Genomic DNA, 22,867 nt, shown 5'->3' on the forward strand with positions numbered 1-22,867 from the left:
AATGTACCAGGATTCTGAGTCAGCACCTGTTAATGGGTAGGCATCTGCTCCCACAGCAACACCCAACAAGGCAGTCTGTGTGCTGTATGTGCTGAAAATATCTGCTGCATATTCAGGGATCTTACGCAGGGAAGCATTCGGATCTACTGGCACTTGGTATAATACTACAGATAGAATATATATAGCCAGTTCTCACCAGATTTATTAATAATCAAGTTGTCACCCATTTTGCTGGGACTTCAAGCAAAGTAGGTGCTGACTCTTACTGCAGAAGCTTAACCTAACTGAGGTTCACACAGCTGATGGTTCACATACCTGCAGTATCTCCAAGACAGCAACAGGCTGCAGGACCCCCATATAATGCTGCAGCAGCAGGTCTTCTGTTATGCCTGGTTTTGTCATGATGTGATAGAGCACAGCTTCCATCATTCCCTTACATACAGGTTTATTTAGATTCCCATCCACAATCCTCCATGGTCTCCCGATGAAGCAGACATTCTCACAGGCCCTGAAAAAGAAAGTTCAAGTTCAGCTCTGCCAGCTGCTACTTTGAATGCAAACTGCTGGCTGCATCACGATGCCTCTTCAACCCCTCTATACTGGCAGCCAAGGCAAAATGCTTGCAGGTTTATCTTTGTCTCATGATTGTGTGCAATTGTAACCAACCCTGTCCTTAGTTCTTATTAGGTTTTCCCAAAAAGAATTATTCTAGCTAGATTTCCCATCATAACTTCTATGTAACAGTGACTGGCCCCAAAGTGAACACAGTGTTCAAAGGTGTGGTCTCACCAGCACTGCTTGCAAGGGGACAGTCACTTCCCTGGCCCTGTTAGGTAACAGTCTGTGCTATTTCTAATAGAAGCCAGGATGCTGTTGGGCTCCTGGGCACACTGCTGGCTCACATTCAGCTAGCTGGAGGTCTAACAGCAGCCCCCAGGTCCTTTTCTGCTGGGCATCTTTCCAGCCACTCTTTCCCCCTGCCTGTACCCACTGCATGGGGTTGTTGTGACCCAAGTGCAGGACCCAGTACATCACTGATGATCAGCAAAGTTTTGTTTCACTTGTTTGTTTGCATTATTTCTATTATCCTCCAAAAGTTGCCAAAGACTTGCTTTGATCTGCAACATACAGCAATGGTACTCAGCCAGGAAACTGAATTGCTCATTTTTAGTATTTTGGATGCAAAGGCTGGATCCTGCGTTGTAATTCACACTTTCCATATTGCCGAGTTTCTCTATGCCTTTCCTGGCCACGTAGAAGCTGAGAGTCACTGACACTGGACTTGTGAATTAAAATTGCTGTTGTTCCTCTGATATTGGGGGGGCACACGTATGAACACATCAACAACATTAACAAGAACAATGGAGGAAAACATGGGGCTCATCTTCAGTCCTCTCAACCCACCAGAACATAAAACTAAGGTCTCCAAAGCATTTGCTTTCAGAAGTTATTTTGGTAATGATAACTGTTCAGCTGTTCTGCAGACATCTCTGTTACTCACCTGTCCTTTGCTGCCTGGGATAAGTCTGTCATAGAACAGTCTGAAAAGAAAACAAACACGTAGTTTTTAAGTTAATCAGCCCAAACTTTATCTGGTAGAAGGAAAGTAAAAGGCAGCTAAGCTGCAAAAGGCAATGGCTTATGCTAGAAAATAACAGAATCAAACTAAGTGGTGTGTTGTTCTTTGTTGCGTGGGGAGTACCACGATTCCACTCTGCCTTTATCTGCCTGCAGCACAGCCCTTGTTCCACACTTGTCAAAACCACATCTGTCTGCTCCAGCCACACTTCTCGTGGTTTTATTCCAAAATCATAGCAAGAAGTTTTATCACTAAAAGTCTTGTTACATGGCTGAACAACAGACAGTTCTATGTGCTGAAAGAACCAAGTTTCACCCTATGCAGGGTCTCAGCTTGCAAGTGCTCACATGGGTTTGGGTTTGTTTAATTTTATGCTGCTGGTAGTCATACTGAAGTTGATCAGCTGTCTGAGTAACTGTACACTTAGGATTTGAGAATGCAAACTCAAGATTTCAGCGTGGTTTACCTACAAAATGAAGGTTGTCACTGCAACTTCCATGAGCCGTTATGGCATGGGTTTTAATTACACAATTACTTAGTGTACATACCTCTACCGCACCCAGAGGCTAACAGCTTTGGCATAAGCACATGTAAACCCTTCAGCTGTGCTTCATCAGTAAGGCTGGTAAGAACTCTGCACTTGGTAGCAGCTACAATTTTACCATTCCTATGTTAAAAGCAGTAGAAGTTAAATTGAAAATATCATTTTAGCAGTTCTTAACATGAAACTATTGTAGTCTTATGCTACTTAGACAGCCCAGAGTCTATTTCTTGCAAGAAAGCTCCAATTAAACAATAGTCAACTCCCAGAGCCTATGGATCAATCTGCACTGATTCATATGGCAGGCTGCAACTGTAAATGCAGGGTAAGGGCAGATTTTGGCAAAATGCCACAAAGACTGTTAGCTTGTGATTCAATCTGAAATGAGATCTGGTAGAAACAAAAACAAAAGAACCTCTGCCATCAACCTACTCAATGTAAATCCTGGCAAGGACTACTAGCTATTAAAAAAAGAAAACTGGAAATAAAAAGGACAGGAAAACGGAGTCAGATTGGGTCACAAAAGAGGCTATTAATCTTCACTGGCATGTCATGCATTCCGATGAATGGTTTAATGACTTCACAGCTTTCAGTCACAGGCATTCTAGTTAAAGGTACACCATAGTGCTGTGTTTTCTAGATTTAAAAATGTCTCGTCTTTGGAGTGAAGCCAGAGATGAGAAACTTCAGATCTAAATATGTCGTTGGAGAACATTAAGACACTGATTGTCCTGCACTGGTGCAGCCTCACCTTGACTATTGTGTGGAGTTCTGGGCACCACAGTACAAAAAGGATGTGAAACTGTTGGAGAGTGTCCAGAGGAGGGTGATGAAGATGGTGAAGGCACTAGAGGGGAAGATGTATGAGGAGCAGCTGAGGGCACTGGGCCTGTACAGCCTGAAAAAGAGGAGGCTGAGCGGAGACCTCATTGTGGTCTACAGCTTCCTCATGAGGGGGAGTAGAGGGGCAAGCACCGACCTATTCTCTTTATAATCACCAGTGATAGGACCCACGGGAATGGCGTCAAGCTGAGGCAGGAGAGGTTTAGGCTAGACACCAGGAAGAGGTTCTTCACTGAGAGGGTGGTTGCACACTGGAATAGGCTCCCCAGGGAAGTGGTCACTGCACCAAACCTGCTGGAGTTTAAGAAGCGTTTGGAATGTGCTCTTAGTCACATGGTCTAAAATTTTGGGTGGACTTTGGGGTGCCAGGAGTTGGACTTGATGATCCTTACAGGTTCCTTCCAACTCGGGATATTCTATGATTCTAAGGAAATGGGTTTCTAAGGAAAGCACATTTCTGGACTAGGCATGAACATTCCAGGCACAGGCACAGAAAGTAATCTGTCACGTATCTGAAACCTCCAATACCTTTCATATCAACTAGCACAGTGCCACTTTGTGAGAAATGAACTTCTCTTAGTGGGTATGGCTTCATAAAGGATTAAGGGTTTGCTTATAAAATGGAGCTACCTGTTTGGGACCAGATGACAACAAGCTAGCCTCTATTTCGTGGATGTAGAGCATTCCTACATACCTTTAGAGGCCTCTGGGTTCTCCTGTGAATGGGAAACATCATCACACTGCTCTTTGGCTGAGTGTTCAAGGCTTGGGGTAAGCTTGTTGTGGTCAGTGCTGAAATCATCATTTTCTACTTCCAGCTCTTTGTCCTCAGAACAAGGTTTGTCTTGATCCTTGTATGCATCCACATTCACAGTGTCTGGAGCACACAGTGGGTGTTCAGCTGTATGTTCTGATTGTCCCCCCAGGGAGCTTGATTCCCCATCCGTGATCAAAGGGTTCTTCATGGTAATAGGATCAGTAACATCTGCATCAAAGTTACTTGCATTTGCACTTTTCAAACCACTCTGTGAATCCTGGCAGAGTTGGTTACTGTCTTGAAGGACATCACTTTGAGTCTTGCACCTCTTTCTTGGGGGTTCTTCATCACAGAGATTTTCTGTGTCTGTTTCCAGCCGTTCCTCCTCTCGTGAACATTCCTCTCCCTTCTTCGGTCCTGACAGCAGGCAATCCTGTTGTACATCTGAGAGAGCAGTGTCTGCACCTTGCTGACCAGAATCATCTGGTTTATTTATCAGACATACTGAATGTAATAGCCATGGCTTGGCAAATATAATTGCAACCAGTCGTACAGTATAGCCTCCTACTTCTAAAACCTGCTGCATTTCAATGAGGTCCTATGAAAAAAAAAAAGAAAAAAAAAGATCTCAGGACCTTACAATGGAAAAAAGGCATTATAACTAAGTATCATGGAATCGTCATATTTAAGTAGCAGTAAAGAGGGAGAGCTTAGTAGGTTATTCAATTTCCTGTCCTGTTGCACTGAAGTTTAAAAGATGTTCTGTACCTTAAACTTCTCTGAAATTGCAATCCAAGACATTTTTGTTCAGCTTAAATTAAGTTAAACTGTAACTGGGAAAGAGTACTTTGCTTCCAGAGGTGAATGTTGACACCTCTAAGTTTCTGAAAAAGTTAATTCCTATCTTTAATTAAATGCTGCTTTAGATTTTGGCCTTACTATGAGACAAGATTGCTATCATGCTACTGGTATGTTATCTCTTGCCTAATACGAATAGCTTTGTTCAATTTATATTGCTTCATACCATCTGGAAGATTGTTCTATTCAAGGGGAATTCTAGGCATGCAGACATTAACGTATGGAAAACAGCTGGCTGTTAAACCACCTGAATGTACTGCTGCAAGTTCCTGGTGCGAGCAGGTTCCACCTCTTCATAGCTGCAGAAACGTTTGCCCAGGTCAGCTGTGCAAATCCCGAAGTGGGAAGTGGCTTCTATTGCATTACGGATCTCCAAAACAGCAGCTGTGTCTCCGGGAGTATAGCCATAGCATTCTGTACACTCACGAAGAAAGTGGTCAACATCATACTTTTCGTCTTGGACTTTTATCAGTCTAGTAAAAGTTTCAGGAAGGCAGGAGACTCCCACAGCTGTGTTATCAAGCACAGAAGAAACTGCAAAGCAAATAAAAAACAAGTGTATAAGCTGTGATGTATTGTTATTACACAGTGCACTATGGAAAGATAAATATTCTGAGACAGACAGATTAGAGGTGTTCTAGACAATTCCAATTAAAAACAGAGCTCAGCTTTCCATGTTCATTACTGCAGCTTCCTTTTTCCTTTCTGCCTTACATGTTTGTGTCTGAAAAGGCCTGTAGATGTACAGCAAGCTGGTTGGAAAGGGCCTATTCTCTTAGCAAAGAGAAGTATCACTGGAAGACACTGTAGACTTTCTGGAATTCTCTTACACTGGGCCACCTAAACTTAATTAACTAGTTAATTAACTCAGTTAATTAGTTAATTAAGTTAACCTCATTAATTAGTTAGCCCAGCTCTCCAGCCTGTCCAGGTCTCTCTCTCACTGAAAAATCTGTGGCAGCAAGCTATTAGCCAAACATGGCATAAACTGCGAGTTCCCAGTGTTTTAGTACAATCAGTATAACAAGCATCTCTGTTTGGGGACAGGTCTGTCACTGCACCAAAACTCACCCCCCACTGTGCTAAGTATTCAGAAGCTGAAGCAGCACAAAACCTTTTTTCAGTCTTGGATGGTTAGGTGGCAGTTTTGGCAGTCCTCTTATCTGCTCCCTGCCCTTTTATCTGCAGGTTTCCTTTACATCATGCACTGACAGACACTTACATGACAGCTGCACTTCATTGACAGCCAAGGAAAAATAAGAACTGTAAAGAGCTGTTAGCTGAGCAGAGCTGCAGGGCATGTGTGGTAGCAGAGATATGAGAAATAATTTATATTTTACCTCTATCACAATAACAATAGGAATGGGCAGGGACAGCACTAGCCCTTCCCACTAAGAGCTAAACAGCTACAGGCTTTCCTGGATACATTTGCATTACAGCAGAAAGGAAGATCTTCAGGAAGGAAGAGTGCCGATAAATTGCAAATATTCAAGCTCTAAATGTTATCAACAAGTTTAATTACTGTAGCTAAAAGGTCTGGGGGGAAAGACAAACTTCAGGAAAAATGGAGAAGAGAACAAACCTCCTATTTTGATAAACAATTTCATGCAACATGAAGTGCAGCCAAGGACTTGTCACCAACCACCAAAAGGTGCCTTTAGAAGTCAACTACTTGTTTGTATTCAGTCAGGAGAGAAAGCATTACAAGGCAAACTGCATGTCTAATGAAAAAAGAACATTCCTATTAGGAGGCTTTGTTCAACTCAGAAAACTCATAAGCTGAGGATTTATCTATCCTGCTCTAGCCCATCTGTGAACCAACCTGGAGAGCTGAGTCTTCCTGGAACTGGTGTACACCGCAGCTTAACCTTCACCTGGCAGGAATTGACCACGATATTGTCACTGGGACTCAGATTGCGCATACTGACGATTCCAGGGGCATAGTAGCCTCTCATCAGTAAGTAATTGGTATGAGATGCTTGACGAGCTTTTACTTCTATTCTCCGTTTGCCTCCAGAGCTGTCATCTAAGTCGTCATCCTCCTCTTCCTCCTCCTCAAGTCCTTCTTTTCCCAAGCTACAGCAAACAGAGACTGTTTGTTTGTTGCCGTTCCCCCTCCCAAAATAAGAAATTGACTCATTACAAGGAGTACAGCAAGAACACATGCTATTCTGCATTCCAGTGGTTAGTCATGAACAGCTGTGGGTATGTCCATAACAGGCTTATTTGAAGTGCTGAGAACAAACAACCGTAAAAAAACAAAATCCAGTGAAGGTCCATAGTGAAGTATAGACTGTCTTTTTGTGAACATCTGAAATGAACCCCAAATATCTCAGCTTACAGTGCTGAACCTCTGAACTTCTGTTCTTGGCTGAACAGCAGCTTCATCATGAGAGAACACCTCTCAGAGCACAAAGGCTGAAACCACAAGTGTCTCAGACAGGACAGACACGAGGCATGTCTGTCTCATAGCGTAGGGTTTATTTTTAAAAGGAGAAAAGCATTACAGACCAAACACTTCAGTTATTTAAAAAAAAAAGAAAAAACAAAAACAAACAAGAAAACTGTAGACAACCTCAAAGTAGACAAAGAATAGTTGTAACAGCAGCCATGATAGATTTCCCAGTAACAAATTTAGTCAAGTCAACACTGTTACTTTCCAGGACAAGAAAGAGCCATTCTGGATAAATGCAAAGCAGACAAGGCTCTGAACAACTGATCTAACCCTAAAGTTGTCTCTTGTTTTAAGCAGATTATGCTAGACAACCTAACCTAGGTTCCTTCTAATATTTTCTGAGATGGCTTAGACCTGAAGTGCCATCTCTTAAAACATATTAAAACCAAAAAAGAAAACATCATCTTGAAAAAAATCTACTGTGAGTATGTCAAAACTGGTTGGAAAACTGAACTCAGGTGCCTCTACTCACAACTAGGAGTGCCGAGAGAGAGTTTCAATTTCAATGGTATTCAATTGCTGCAGGTTTAAAAAATAAAAATTAAAGAACAGACAACACACAGAACAAATACTGTGGAGCCAGGTGTCACTGATAAAGAAATCCTAGTAAATCTTTCTTAGTCCTTGAAATGGGAAGGTACAGTGTTGAGGTAGCCAACTTCATTCAAGTTACCCCCAAACCTTATTTACTAATAAAAATAACAGTGCTTACCTTTTTATCACTTCATTTTCTACCATAGTGCTGTCCACCACAACTATCTGTTCTGGGATTCTCACATTCACAGATACAAGTCCCAGGGAGAATAGGGAAAGCATTGTCACACAGTGACCACCTGGTCCATCCATAGGAAATGTAATCATGTCTTCTGATGCTTTGCTTTCTTGATCTTTAAATGAGAAGTTATCTGGCTGGTCTGATTTTTCTGTGTCCCTGAGCTTCTCGAAGAACTGAAAGGACTCTGTACAGATTGTACTAGGAAACCGCCATGTAAAAACTCTGGACAAAAGAAAAAACAAACAACCAAACAAGAATACCAATTGGCAAACCATAAATCTTTTGTATTCTGTTCTTACAGTGTATAGATTTCAAATCAATAGTACACAGAGCAGCCAAATAGTTAAAGTTCCATGCTAGAGCTGATGACCAAGTATCCTCTACATCTGCTTTCACAGTCCCTTTACTAGGTCCAGAAGAGCAGGCATTTGTACACCATGTAAAGGTCAGGTACTATATAGCAAATGTAAAGCAACGATCTCATCTCCTGCTTGAGCACTGACTGCATTTATAGCTAACTGCTCTTCCCTGCCCCCTGACATCCAGGGTACAATACAGCACAAAATAATTAGAGACAAAAAATCTTTTCATCACATCTAGAACTTTGGTGCTACCTCCTCTCTCCTCTGCACATGTCTTTCTGTAAAGGCTCTTCAGCAAACTTGTCTCTATTCCCTGTATGGTCCCAATTGCTAACTGAATGAAGGACTAACATACACAGAAGCTTCATCTTTTGAGCTTCAGCTGTTATGGCTGTTTGTTTTTTTAAACTCTAGATACTTTATGTGTATTCTCCATGCCAAGCATACCAGACTTGATTCTTCTTATTTGCTCATGCATATACAGTGACACCCACCTGTAATAACTCTGAGAGAGCTGATACGACATAGGTACAAAAGGCAAAGCCCGGCTTTTCTTTGGACCCAGCGTATGGTTTACTCGACGGCGATTGACCAAGCTTCTTTTCTGACACTCTAGGAAAGCCTTCACAAGAATGTCATCCCGGTACTCCCGGTACAAACGAAACGTCTGCAAAAAACACCAATGTAAAAGACAGTTTTAGCTCAGAACCCCGTTAGGCTCACCTACTTGAGGTTTATATTAACTAAATGAACACTGAGCTACAAGCCAGAATGTAAATGATATATATGAATTCACTTAACTACACTATTTGTTTCTTTTATTGGCTTCCAGGCTTTCCAAAGTAAATGCCAATTAAATTAATTAAATTCTGTAGGACATTTAAAAGTGAAAATGGGATCAGTCTCCTACTAGAATTTACTATGTAAAGCACATTCATTTGCACTGTATCTGGATAGATTCTTTCCATCATTTTACCAGGCAGACGTACTTCCATGAACTTGACTTTTTAGGCTCCATCTTGCCTGTTGATATTAAACTCCTTTGGAACTTCTAACTTTACTTTTGAAGTGTTTCACTGATAGATGATACATTTTTGTAATCTCCAACACTGAGGGAGAGGTTGAACAATGCCAGTGTCAGCTGGATACTAGGACTGCCTTTGTGGCATCTCCTCCAGAGCATAATTTCAACTGCTCAAATAGGCACTAAATCATGATACCGTTTGACCCACTGGAATTGACATAGAGTTCATTTCCTATGATTTTCAGGGATTGCTGCAACCTTACATCTTGCAATCTCATCCTCAGCAGAAAAGCACCATATAGAAGAGCTGCCTGGAAAACATAATTTCTCAAAAGCAGAACAGAATAATCCCCACAGAATGGATACAAATCTGAGTTTTGGGGTTTCTTGTTTCCCATTTGAAAAGATGTGACATGGTAAGGAAAAGCTCTTTAGGACTGTATGACCAGTAAGGATTGGTTTAGATTTTGTACCTGAAACGACTGGCAAGATTTCATCTGGTTATCCGAGAGTGCCAGAGTGCTCTGAATAAGATTCTGTAGCACTAAAAAATGAATATCGTAGACACTGAAAAAAATAAAAAAGTGTTTATTTATGATGATGATTTTTGAGCAGGAGATACCAAACTACTGAATTAGCACAAAAATAGGCCAACTCAATCACTTGCTTCTTTGGATATAGATTTCTAAAGATGTGAGATCAGCTGAGGATCATTAACGTAAAGGAGCCTGTTACATTTCCTTGACCCTCCACCCTGAATTTTTGGATCAGTCCAGGTAACCTGACATAAAACAAAGTTCTTTTTGATAACATCTCCTCCTCTTAAGGTACAGCACCCATATGGAAAACATAAATGTTATTATAATGGTAAGAGACCACCAGAATGACAGATTATTGTCTTAGCTGAGAATATTCATACAGGAAAGACTGTCTTATTTCAGATTCCAGAGAACTTCTTGCCAGGAAATAAAACTTCTGCTTCCACCTCTACCCATTCCGTAAGACTCCTCATAAGACTCCTCTGGATGTTTATAGGCTAAAACACAGAAGGTGCTTCCCAAGTACAAAAGTCTTCTGCCAAAAGCCACTTTTCAAAATATATCTGCATTTTCTGCCAACGTGAGACCTGGGCTCATCTGACAGTCTTGCCCTATCTTTTATCTGCACATGAGCCATAATAAAGTAGATTTTCATAGAGCAACAGAGGATTCCCAACACAGTCTTCAAGTCAAGCACTTCCTTAGTGTTCTGCAATTTCCAGACACCTCTTTTGCATTTCTTTACAAGTTGAGAGGTTAGATTTGTAGAACATTGCAAAGCATTTCAGGAATGATCTTACTACTTCCTAAATTCTGCTGAGGACAGTAAGTGGTAAAAATTTCTTTTGAGTGGCCAAGGAGATTTAAAAACTTGGAGATAAAAATAATCACAAAAATACTGAAAATTCAGGTTTTCCCAACGAAGAAATTTTGAGGTCATTGCTGCTGTCGTTTTATTTATCAAATCCACGATCCATGTCAGAGATACCTGCAGGCTTTTAAGCGTATTCTTATACTTAGCTTTATATTGAAAAAACAAACAAACAAACACATGAAAAACATACTGAATTAGATGACTATATACACAACTTTCACAGATGTGAGGACTGACATGACCTTGGAGTCCCAATGGAAAAAAATAGTGCTGATGTTACTCACCTACTGAGACTATCCTCTTTTGTGTTTTGGTTTGTATCTTCTCCAATTGCCAAAACTCGAAATCTAAATAAGTGAAGGGAAAACACCATGACAAAAGTAACATGTTTTATGCTGAATCTGTGCCATACCAAGATCTTGATTTCGTATCAACTGTGAAATGCAGAGGTTGACCACAGAAATTGCTAATAACCTAAATACTAAAACAGTGCAGGGGTGCTCTCTGCTCCAGCAGCCCTCAGCATAACGGTCAGATAAAACATATGCATGGGAGCCAGTACAGAATTGTACAGATTTGGTATTTTACTGAGTTCTCAGAATTTCAGTTGCCATCCACAGCATTTCAGTAACATACAGCTTTTCCCAAAGTAAAAAAAAAAATAAATAAAAGTTACAAAGGTGCTAAATTTGTTATCATAAAATTGTTGAGACCCATATTTTCAAACTCATCTCCAAGTAATACTCATCAACAGAGAGCCTGGGGAATGCTACACAATGCTAAGCGCTCTTTGGTATCACAGTTTTAGACAGCAGCACTGAAATGATTTAGCTGAGTAACCAGCAACAAATTATGATACAAAATGAAGCCAGTTGATCTGGAAAATGGTAAAGGAAAGTCAAAATCACCATTATTAAAATACCTGGAAAAGAGTTCCTGCAAAGTATCAGGAATCTCAAGGTTGGGATTCCCCAGTGTCGAACTGAATTTCACTTTCAGTCTTTCCACAAACTGCTTAAACTCTGTTGCACAAACCTTTAAAAAACAAAGAGAAAGAAATTGAGGTTGATAACATTTCTGAAGAGTCGGAAAAGACCATTTACTTTCAAAGTGTTGATGGAAGATTCTGGTAGAGATAGCTTAGTATTGAATTATCAAGTCAGAGAAATAGTCCAACAGATGACAGAATTCATTAAAAGCTCTGTAAAGACTGCTGATTTTCTCAAAAGTTGCAGGTTCTGTTTGTAATCAGGCTCACAGCTACAAGCAACCCACCATAAAGACAGTTAAAAAAAATTAGACACAACAGCATAAGATCTCTTGCTGGAGCTTTGTTTAGGCTTCTGCTTAAGTATTTTTTTCTCCTTATACCCTTCACAGTCTCTATCATGTTCTACCTCAAATCAGTTTGCACAATCAGTTTTTGAAGGACACCTGTTAGACAAGGGGCTAAGAGGATTAAAAAAAAAAAAAAAGTCAGGGTACATGAGTACACATGAAGGATTTTTACAAACAAACACAATGAAAAAAAAAATTAATTTTGTTGTGCTGTTTACATGCCTTTGTAAGGCTGCCTGTGTCCATCTCATTCCCAAATAGCAATGATGCTACATTTTTACAACAATGCTATTTTTAACGTAGCAAAGAGCACAAGAGAGATAAGAAATTCAGTCATAGTGCAAGTACTCAAGAAACAAAATCACAGTGCAAGCACTCAGTAACCCAAGCAATGCAGGCACTCTATGACCTTTCAGATTATTTCACTCCTACCTGTGGATCTTCATAGTTATTTTCTCTATTCATGAAATCATCAATGAGGGCTTTATCTTGGTAAACCTCAGCAAGGCAAACTCTGCAACAGGTACAATTGAAGACATCGTAACTGGTTGAAATTCTCTCAGTCTAATGCTGCTCAGAGAAATTAAACTATACATGTCATTTACAAAATAGGAATAAAGGAAGAATTCTGACTAACTTACCACATACCTAGATTATCAGTGCAATCAAACCACCTCATCTTCATTTCACTACTTCACATGGGCTGTGATAGAAGTTAGACCTGAATAATAAACCTAAATTTCTTTTAGGAAAAACTTCTATGCCACAGCCCATACACAGTGCAAGAATAGCACCCATGCAAGTAATTATTATTTTTTTTTGAATATTTTGTAAGGAATGCAAAAAAGTGGAGCAGAATAGGAAGCAGAGGTGTTCTGTGAGGGACAAAGGGCTGAAAAACTTAAGTGAGGCAGCTTGGTTCATCTGAAAGAAGATACCGAAGTATAAGAGCTACTTGTCGCTGTTACTTGTAAATCCCTGTATCTTTACTTAAGAACTGACAATCAAATTGAGACATTAATAACCCAATCCAGATTCAACTTGTTCTTCTAAGCATGTTTGTCTCCTCTGTCTAGCTGAAGATGAGCAAACAGTAGAGCTAGTTACTTTAAGTATGTTAACCCTTTTTTCCTAGTTTCAAAAAAAGCAATTATAAATTTTTCTAAGGATCGAACAAGATGTATGTAACTGACAACTGATCTTTCCTTTTACAGAACTTTTGTCTTCACAAAGGTGTAATAATGGATCAAAAAAAAATTCCATTTCAATCAGAATCCTCTTATAACAGATACCAACAGGATACAGATTGGAAAGATGGAAGAAGTGGCTGCGCAGAGTGATACCTTTTCTGTGTAATTTCCCAGCTTCTGAGAATTTGCTTAAATAGCAAAAACATGTCAGAGAACCAAAAAATCATTTGACATCTCCCCTCAGTTCTCTTTTCCAGACACACAAATCCTTTTACAGTATCTGTTTCCATCCCTAATTATACTTTGCACTCACCTCTAACTTCTCAAATGTACCGTATCTTCTTTTGAAGTTATGGGGAAAAGAAGAATAAGTGGATACAATACCAGCTAACATCAGAAGTGTACAGTACTTTTAAGATGCAAGTGCACTACTGATTTACATACCAACATATTTCTTGTGCTATTCTTTATGCCATTGATATGTCTTTCCCCCTGAAGAGACAGATTTGGTAGCACTAGGGTGCAGAAAATTAGAAATTTATATTCCCATGAAACAAGATAAAGATGGGAGGAGCATATCCCTTAGTTTCAGAATTCAGCTTATACCTAGAACACAGAAACCTTCTTACTTGTAATTAAGGTAAGTCTGGGGATTTCTGACAATGTAACGAGCTCTTCGTCCAACAGAATGGGAAGTTTTATCAAGGGACTCCTCAAAACTGGCATGCATGATATCCCGAACTACTTGCCATGGAACAAAGGGTCCTTTTACCTACGAAGAACAGAAACATTCAGAGTTAAACTTCATATTTTATGTGCACAAATGATGGTTAGAACCAGGAAGAACTCCTAGGATCAATGAAATGTGTGTTCAATACACAGACCCATTAAATAGAGGCCCTACCTTGGCATTTAGCACATGGCTAGCAATTCGGCACAGCATGAGCAAGCTGTCTTCTTGCACTGTCCAGGTGACACGCAGACGTGTCATTCTCTGCAGAGCACTCTGGTCAGCTTCATCATGGTAGCGGAGCCTTTTGCTTTTTTCTACAGAAGTTTCCTCTAAAATCCAGAAAAAGACAATTATCTCAGCACTACATATTATGATGAATTCAAACTCTTATCACAAACATTATAAATGCTAATGTGCAACTTCAAGGAGCAAAAGCCCAAATTAGAGACTCAGTGGGCTAAATACGCTATCCTTGCTTTGGAAAACATGGCTTAAATCAATGAAGAAATGGGTTAAAAAATCCACAAACAGAATGTGACTGGATATAACTCAAGTTCTTTCCAGTATTATGTTTCCATAAGATGGAGTACAGCCAGGCTATTCATTATGACACACTGCAAGAGAAGTGCAATGTAACCAACAGTGAAGCATCAGATGTGTCATATGTATTTTAATCATTCTTTAATCTGTAGAAAAACCAAAAACACTAGAGACCAGGCGTATGCATGGTAAATGGTTAAAATGTACAACTTGAAAAAATGCTGTAACACCAAGCAGGTGCTTTAAACAGAAGAATGGTTATATATTTTCCTCATATGTCATTGTTTTAATTTACATTGAATTTTTCTTGGGACTAAGGCCTGCATGAGAATAGGAAACAAAGCAGCTTGCCTTTGAAAGATATCCAAGGAGCAAGCCTGAAACATTACAACTATTTAAGAAGTTCAGACCAATGTTTGTTGTGAATAAAAGCACAATGCAGCAAAAATTTTCAAGAAGGAAAAGGTGCTCAGTGTGGCTAGTATGAAAAGCAAGCAATTAGGCTTTTAGTTCCCATCAATAGCTTCTCAACCAATTCAGAAGACAACAGATGTTTCTCTACTGTTGCTGTTTGATTTATTACCTTATCCTTGTGAAGATTAAAGTAAGAGATAAAGTCTGACAGGAAGAAATTTTTTTAACTATACTCTTAATGCTTTGTTTCTTTCCTTTTGTGCTGCTTTGTCAGCTCTGTTTCTGTCATTCAAAAGCAGAAGACTGACTGTATCAGGGGAACTTGTTGTTACATACTACCACAGACACAAAAAGCAGCAGTCTAGATATGCACAGACATGCAATGGATTACAGAAAGTTTATCTGTCTGGATGTGAATCCCTCAGGGGATGAAGAGGATTATAGAGCCAGGAACAACTTCCAAAGCCTAGTTTGTAAGAATGAAAGCACAAAAACAGAGAAGGAGCTAGGTGACAGCAGTTGAGGAAGTTAAATGCATTAATACCTTGCTCAGGAATGAGCAAACAAGCACTTTAGATAGAAAACTGACTACCTACAGATTCTTCACGGTCTGATGCTCTAAGCCTGCTATCAAAAAGGTAACTGGTGAATTGCAATGAGTTGATCTGGCCCAGACACAATTTGAATTTCTTTCGTTTATACAGTAGTACAGCCATGATCAACACACAGGTAACAGCTGCAGCGTGCTCCTGTTTTCCACCAGAGCTACAATACAGTCCCAGAACATCTGAACCTTTTCACCAAAAGAGACAACCCAACAAGATGACTAGTAACATTCCATTTCCCACACTGTGCCAGTCACATCAGCTTCTCTAAAGCAAGCTACAGTAGGTAGATGCATTAAAAAGAATACTTCTTTTTCCTGATGTGTGCTAGTTACTTACCTTTCTTTTTCTTCTTTATTGCCTTCCCAGTATCCTTCTTAAGCCTCTTCCTCTTTTGGCTTTTTCCACCTCTCACTCGTTTGTTTCGATCCTGGGTTGCTTCTTTACTTATTTCAATACATTCCTCCTTCTGGACAAGAGACTTAGATCCCGCCTTTGCTTCTCCCAAAATATTAATTTTGTTACCTAAGATGACATATATTTACAGAAGTGGATCTTTATAGCAATTTCATTCTACAATAATAAGATATAAAAAGCAAGTGCCAGTTTCAGTGTATTAAGAAAGAAGGTCTCTCCAACTTGCCTTTTGTTAGTCAGTGTGGCATTTCATGCCACTTCTCAGTAGCTTACACAGAATAAAATCCTACCTAAATTTGGAATTATCAAGTAATTATTAAGTCTAGAATACAGTACAAAAACACAAGGAAACTGAACTGAGGTTTTATATTCAACATGAAGCACTTCCTCTGCCTTAACTTAGATGCTAGGCTATGCAATTTTAGCAGCGCCTTAATGAAGATTCATTACAGTGAGCTTTTTGTAACTTAGGAATTTAAATCAAGCTAGACTTGGCAAAAATGGTTTAACAGTTTCAGCATTACAAGTGTTTAATGTCGCACATTCTTCTCAATTTAATAGTTATGTAAAAGGGAAGCTCCTTTTAATATATCAAATTGAGCTTATAAAGATGTTGAATGAATTATTTGTAACAAGGACTTTAACCTTAAAGTCGTCTAGATGCTACAAAACAGGCTACGGATGAAGAACACCAAAAGTCTGAAGGTGCAATAAGACCGTTTGCAAACAGACACCTTTATGTAGCTGTATCTACATATAAAGTACACAGAACAACTTGACTGCAGAGCAACTACAGCCTAACATACAGTTAAAGTACAAGAGTATGAACACCCTTAACAACAACAACAACAAAATCGAAGCAGCAAGAAGTTTCCCACTTTTAGGAAAGATCAAAAGGCAAAAAGTTTGGATCCATTTAAACCAGTGGCAAACCACTGAAAGACGGAAAAAACATCAATCACAAATTGCTTTAGAAAATAAGGTTAGTATTCTATACTACATCGGTATAAACCAGACCTCTGATACTACTACAGCCTTATTAGAAAGATTCAGGACCTAACATCCTAGTCATAAGAGACACTGGGTCCTTCTGGACTTTTTGCAAACATCAGAAATTAAAAAGGATAAAAAAATACTGTTCCAGATATCCAACAAATAGGAAAGGAAATTATTTACTTTTCAATTACAATGCCTCAGAAGCATTCTAGGTCAGATACAGGAATAACCCATGTAATCAATATGGGATTTAACAAAGACATTATCAGTCATAAAACAGTCACAGCCCCCACCAGCACCATCACCTTACCTCCAGTACTAAGTGGAAGAGGGTGTTTTGTTAAGAAGGTTTGGAGCCTCATTGTAAGTCCGTTTTCAGAAGCTGTGTTTTCCTAAAAGAACAGCATTTTCAAACAAGTGATATGCAAAAGGAGTGCATCAGTTTTAACATTACAATAATGATATCCTTTGAGTAGTGTCTGAAATAAGCTTTCAGTATGAACAACAGAAAGATCCCTAGCTACAATGAAGAATTCATTTCTCTCGTTACTACTATGTATTTGAATGGCTGTAGAGCTTTTCTTAAATTATACTGTCAAGATACTAACCTTGCTAGTCTTATTGATGATGTAGCTTGTCCAGATCCAATTGCGTTTTAAATGGCCATAAAAGCTGGAATCCAGACCTGCAGCACCTAACCCATCCCCAGGGATTGTTCCATTGTCAACCACTTCTCGGCTGCCTCTAAGAGAAAGAGTAAAAAAATGTACATTTATTATTTTATAAAAGCAGCTGAGAAAGCAATTCCTAAGTTACATGTGTGCAACATGCAGAACTCTCCCCTTACTCTGCAAATGCAGAGTAACAACAAGGCTCTTCCATTAAGTTGTAGTGCCAGATATTTAATGACCAAGCTTTCAGTTTTAAGATTATACCCAAAGCAACTTCATTATTGTTAATTAAGTGGTCATGTTAAACACTGGTCTCATTATTATTCCTACAACAGAACTAGAGAAAACACTTGCTCAGATGAGAAACTTTCTCACGGCAACTGTGGGGAAAGTTTTCCATGGGAACTAAAGGCCACCATAAACCCAATATTTTTCACACTGACTGTCAAGCACTGATCTCTCCAGCTAACAAAACACATTAAAACCTTGTTTAAATACACATACAAACAGGAAAATGAATAAATAAATAACAAAAAAACAAAACAACAAAACAAACAAACAAAAAAAAGCAATGCATGTGAAATTCTCTGCCTGGAAGGAAAAACAAAACCAGAAACTGGAATTTGGTTTCCTCAGATATATACTCCATTTTTTATTTGTTTTTAGATAACTTCATGTATCTATCAGTAATACTGAAAATACCTTTAAACACTGTTTAATAAAACAGAATAGAGTATTGACAACAAAACTAAACCACAGTGCACAACAGTATTAAAAGTATAATTGCTATTCTGCAAGGCTGTCACAGTATCCTGGCAGTGATGTATCCTGGCAGAAGATGTATTTCAGGCTTCTGTATTTCACCAGTGTGAAATACCATACTGGGAATTGATCTGCAAGCAATATGTAAGAAATTGCAACACAGAAAGGACAGAATTCAGAATGTGATACTTGAGAGCTTCTGAAGCTCTGTGGTACTTGAGGTGCCATGCTATAAAGCACAGGAGAGTCCTTAATTTTTTCCCTTGCATTAACCGTACTTATGAAGCATTCCTTCCTTCCCAGTTTCACTTTCCCCAAGACTCTTTCACCACACATCTGTACTACTTTGGAAGGAAATCTAAACCTGTTTTTCCCATTCTGCTAGCATAAATACCCACTTGATAGGCACGGTGCTTGTAGAATTGATACATAACTATGCTTCTTCTGAATGAGAAAAGTTCTGAATTAAAAACAAAATCAAACCAAAACAAAAACCAACCATGAAATGCTCATCTTCACTGCATTTGCTGTTGAGTGACATTCTCAAAACCAGAACAGTTCTTTTTACCCACTCAATTCATTCCACAAAACAAGCAAGAAGCAGACATACGTGGTATATTCCAACATTGCACACTTCCGTTCCAGATTGTGTTTATCCACTGCTGATTCTTGTTCCATTTCTACATCTAGTGCAGTCTCCTCCCCTTGAAGACTACTTCTTTTTGAACGAGGATAGCGGACAACTCCTAGACATACAAATGATTTTGACCATCATGTTGAGAAGTTAGACTTCAACCCATTTCAATCTACCCTGCTATGGGAAACTACTGCTCTCACTGACTTACCAAACAGTACTAAATAGATTCTTTCACCTGACTAATTACAGAAATACAGAATAGTTTTGTCTGGCCTTTCAGTAGCAAACTTTTTTATCATTTATTTTTCTTAAATGTATACTTGTTGCAGCTGTACATCCTATTTAAAAATACAAAAGGACAAAACAAAAAAATAAACTCAAAAAAATTGGGTGCAAAAATCCTTTAAATTCCACTTCTCAGCTAACGGGGGCTATCTGTTGGAAAGTTTAGCAACATGTTTTTAAGGAAGAGAGATCTGTTTGAATTGATTGAGGACTATGACAAAAATATACTACTAACTATTCTCAAAGTATTCTCAAATAAACTTTTTTCATAGCTGAATTGAAATCCACCAGGGCTATTACACATAGTGATACTTCTAATGGGACAGAAAGGATTTTCCCTTTAATACAGTTCTGAAAATGTCAAATATATAGTTCTGTATCTTAGATCTCAACTTCACAGAATTACAAGGACAAAACTCCAAGTCCTAGTTTTTTTTTTCCATGCATAAGGAGATCAGCCAACAGAACTAAAGGCAAGCAATTACATACACAGAGCCTGCCTCAAGTTTTAGGAAAGAGGGAGGAATTATGGCTTTAACAGAATGAACATCAAAGGTGATAAGAACGTACAATTATACCATACCCAATGGTGTATTAAGGCAGACACACTGCAAGTCAAACCAGAAGTTTTCCACATCCTGCATGGTATTCAGAACATATAAGCGCCTCTCAAATGGGCGGCTACTTTGTGCCAAGTTATAGTGGGGGTCACAGATAGTGGTATCTACAATCACAGCATTTCTCTTCATATACACAAACACCTGTCAAATACAGTATGTTTCAAGGCTGGCAGAAAGAAAGCATTGAAATCGCATAATTTACAAGACACAAAATCTAATCTGATTAGCAATGATTAGCATTTTCTCTGTCTTTGATGTTTTGAGCCAGTATATAAGCCAAATATTGCTCAGAGATGCCAACATCCACCATATTGCATTGTATTCCCAAACTTCCTTTGCCAGTGAAGCAAAAACTTAATTTTTAGGTTTAGAACAGTTTCTTTCCCCAATTTGTGCACAGGACTATTCCAAGTTTCCACAGAGTGCCTACTTCCTACAAACTCTCATTCAAGATTAGGCCCCTCTTTAGGGGCCTAATTATCTATCTTTTACTTGTAAAGTATATATGCTCCTTTGCATGTGCTCTCAATTTACAAAAAGTTGTGTAAGAATGTCTCTATTTTATTATGATTAGTGACTTAATTCTGTCTGTTAGACATCCAAGGCCTAACACCTTAATAAATGAGTATATGGCATACCAATTTTTCACAAAGTCTGCAAACTCATAGGTCATTATTTGTGCAACTTCCAGCATTATACACTTGAGTACTCTCTTTCCAGAGAAAAATAACTTACAATATGACAGCTGGAACAGGAGGTTTGCATATGTCTGCAACATCAGTATTTAATTAAACTGCTTAAGGCAATTACAACCCCCCAAATTTGCATTTGTATCACTGGAACAAATAACACGAAGGACAATGATTAAGTTTTCAAAGAATTACCTGGTCTTTGTCTTGAAATTTCTCTGTTGGACCAAATTGTATCAGTCCCATATAACACAATCTTTGAAGGTTTTCCACGACTGAAAAGATGTACCTCCTGCAGTAATGTTAGAAACAATAAAATTAGCATTCATGAAAGCACTAACAGAAAACATGCCATTTTCATACAGCAACCTGAAGTTTCAGAAAACCAGCTGCTTTTTTGAAATACTGGGTTTTAGAATTTCTCAAGTGTCTGACTTGTTAGTCCACAGAAAATAACTAAAATCGCAAAGCTGTAAGTTTTCTTTCCTCAAACAAAAAACATAGTATTTTAGCTAATTATTAACAAAATTTTGTTAGCAAAGAACATAATTAGCTAAAAATACTTCATGTACAAAAGAGTTGAACAAGGTTAGAACACCAGCAGATCTGCAGACAATTTCTTACTATGAGAAGACACACATAACAAAACATGACTACTAAATATGTGCTGATAAACCTTCACGTGTCCATACAACTATAAGAATCCTTGTCCAGTTCTTTAAAGTTGTAAGGTTCAGAACTACTTGCTCCAAGAAACTGTTTTCAGAGCTTGGCATAGCAAAAAGTGCATAATTTCCCATGATATTTATCCACTTCAGTGGCAAAACTCTGGAAGTTTCAGGAAGCTTTTGAAATCACACTTCTGAGACAGAGAGAGAGTTTGTGAAAAATTCAGCTTTGCTCACATTTAACTTCATTAAGATCTAAGTTTTTCTGTGCAATTACATGGGAATTTATACCACTTTTTTTTTTTTTCACTTTATACCTTCAGTCCAATCTTGATTTCTAAACCTTATAGATGAGGAATGGCAAACAATGGCAGACATGCCTGCGTGAGCACATACACAGAAACTGAATGTTATGTATGAGAGGCATGAGTTAGGTAATGTGTCACCTCCTGAAAGATTTATGAAGGACAGCATCATTTAGACTCTATTAAATTTTGAATTTAGCAGCAGTTGGGAGTGTGTTTTGAACAGAAGTAACATCCTGCTGATGAGTTATGAAGGACAGAGCCTCCCAGTTCTCAAACACTGCCCGACAGCATGCATGAATATCATTTATTAGTTTCTTATTACCTTCTATTTGGGAGAGAAAAATACAGTTTGGCACACTATCCTTACAAGATTGATGATCCTTGTCTTCAGTAACAAAGTTCTCTTCGACATAAACAGAAAATAACTGAGAAAACAGTCAGCCACTGTTGTTTCCTCCCTAGAGCCATTTACTTTGACTCATCTACTTACCTTTTGTAGAGAAGCTGCTGTCGCACTGACCTTGGAAGAAATCTGATCAGTGTGTGCCTTTGTAGTGGATCATTTAAAAATTCTTCCAGACCATCCACCTAGAATTATTTATAAGTTAATCAAAACGTGAAATATAACTATCCTTTAAAGTACCGAGCTTTGGTATTATTACTGTCTACTGAAATATTTTTAAGCAAAAGTTATTGCTTTTGTAAAATGGTTAAACATTAATCGTGTTAATCAGGCAGGAGATTCACTGAGATTATAAAAAGCTCTTTGTAAAATATAAGCTTTAGAATTTGCAGGATTATAGGGCTATACATTTTTCTCAGCGTGGCTGTACATGCAACTAGCATTTCTGTACAAGAAACTATAATGAAATGAAGCTTCTACTCTCTAATGGCTAGTTTCATTAAAAAGACTAAGGTGGTATTTGTTACTGCTTATAAATCCAGTTGAATTATCAGACTTTAAACCAAATATGAAGTAATAATAATAATAAAAAGCACTATACCTTGTAGCTCACTTGTACTATTTGAACAAAGAGTGAGAGAGGCAAACAGAGAAGAATGTCACTAACAAGAGCCCATCCAAATCCAAACTCTCTGTGAACTGGCAGAGGAGGGACATAGCGCATCCACGACATATCATCCACATACACTAGGAACAAAATAACTGGCTTAGGTTCAGATTAAGACAGGACAAACTCAACACTTACACTAGTCATTTTACTGTGAGTGTTCAAGCAGAACATATCTGGCAGTTCATTTTTTGGATGCCTGAAAATCTAACATGACCTAAAAATTACTTATCTCGCTGACTTTCAGTCTTTTTTGAAGCTGATTTTTCAATGTTGGTGAGGACTCTTGAAAAGCATATTTAAGCCTGTAACAGTAA

General features: G+C 38.6%; 1 protein-coding gene across 2 annotated transcripts in view; it reads right to left on the bottom strand.

The window, feature by feature from the left end:
- Nucleotides 1-22,867, bottom strand: part of GTF3C1 (general transcription factor IIIC subunit 1) — a 42,268-nt gene that overhangs the window by 742 nt on the left and 18,659 nt on the right. For both annotated transcript variants that reach the window (XM_068699044.1, XM_068699043.1), the window contains exons 16-36: nt 22,485-22,630; nt 21,971-22,068; nt 20,700-20,796; nt 19,779-19,956; nt 18,884-19,019; nt 17,449-17,584; nt 17,151-17,232; nt 15,767-15,952; nt 14,040-14,197; nt 13,765-13,907; nt 12,378-12,459; nt 11,530-11,642; nt 10,892-10,954; nt 9,668-9,761; nt 8,665-8,837; nt 7,746-8,030; nt 6,401-6,654; nt 4,826-5,112; nt 3,658-4,318; nt 1,502-1,541; nt 316-508 (exon numbers count right to left, since the gene is read on the bottom strand). In XM_068699044.1, coding sequence (XP_068555145.1) covers nt 316-508; nt 1,502-1,541; nt 3,658-4,318; nt 4,826-5,112; nt 6,401-6,654; nt 7,746-8,030; nt 8,665-8,837; nt 9,668-9,761; nt 10,892-10,954; nt 11,530-11,642; nt 12,378-12,459; nt 13,765-13,907; nt 14,040-14,197; nt 15,767-15,952; nt 17,151-17,232; nt 17,449-17,584; nt 18,884-19,019; nt 19,779-19,956; nt 20,700-20,796; nt 21,971-22,068; nt 22,485-22,630 — 3,605 coding nt within the window. The remainder of the gene's footprint in view (nt 1-315; nt 509-1,501; nt 1,542-3,657; nt 4,319-4,825; nt 5,113-6,400; nt 6,655-7,745; nt 8,031-8,664; nt 8,838-9,667; nt 9,762-10,891; nt 10,955-11,529; nt 11,643-12,377; nt 12,460-13,764; nt 13,908-14,039; nt 14,198-15,766; nt 15,953-17,150; nt 17,233-17,448; nt 17,585-18,883; nt 19,020-19,778; nt 19,957-20,699; nt 20,797-21,970; nt 22,069-22,484; nt 22,631-22,867) is intronic.

Source organism: Anas acuta, chromosome 15, assembly GCF_963932015.1.
Source record: "Anas acuta chromosome 15, bAnaAcu1.1, whole genome shotgun sequence".
Classification (NCBI taxonomy): Eukaryota; Metazoa; Chordata; class Aves; order Anseriformes; family Anatidae; genus Anas; species Anas acuta.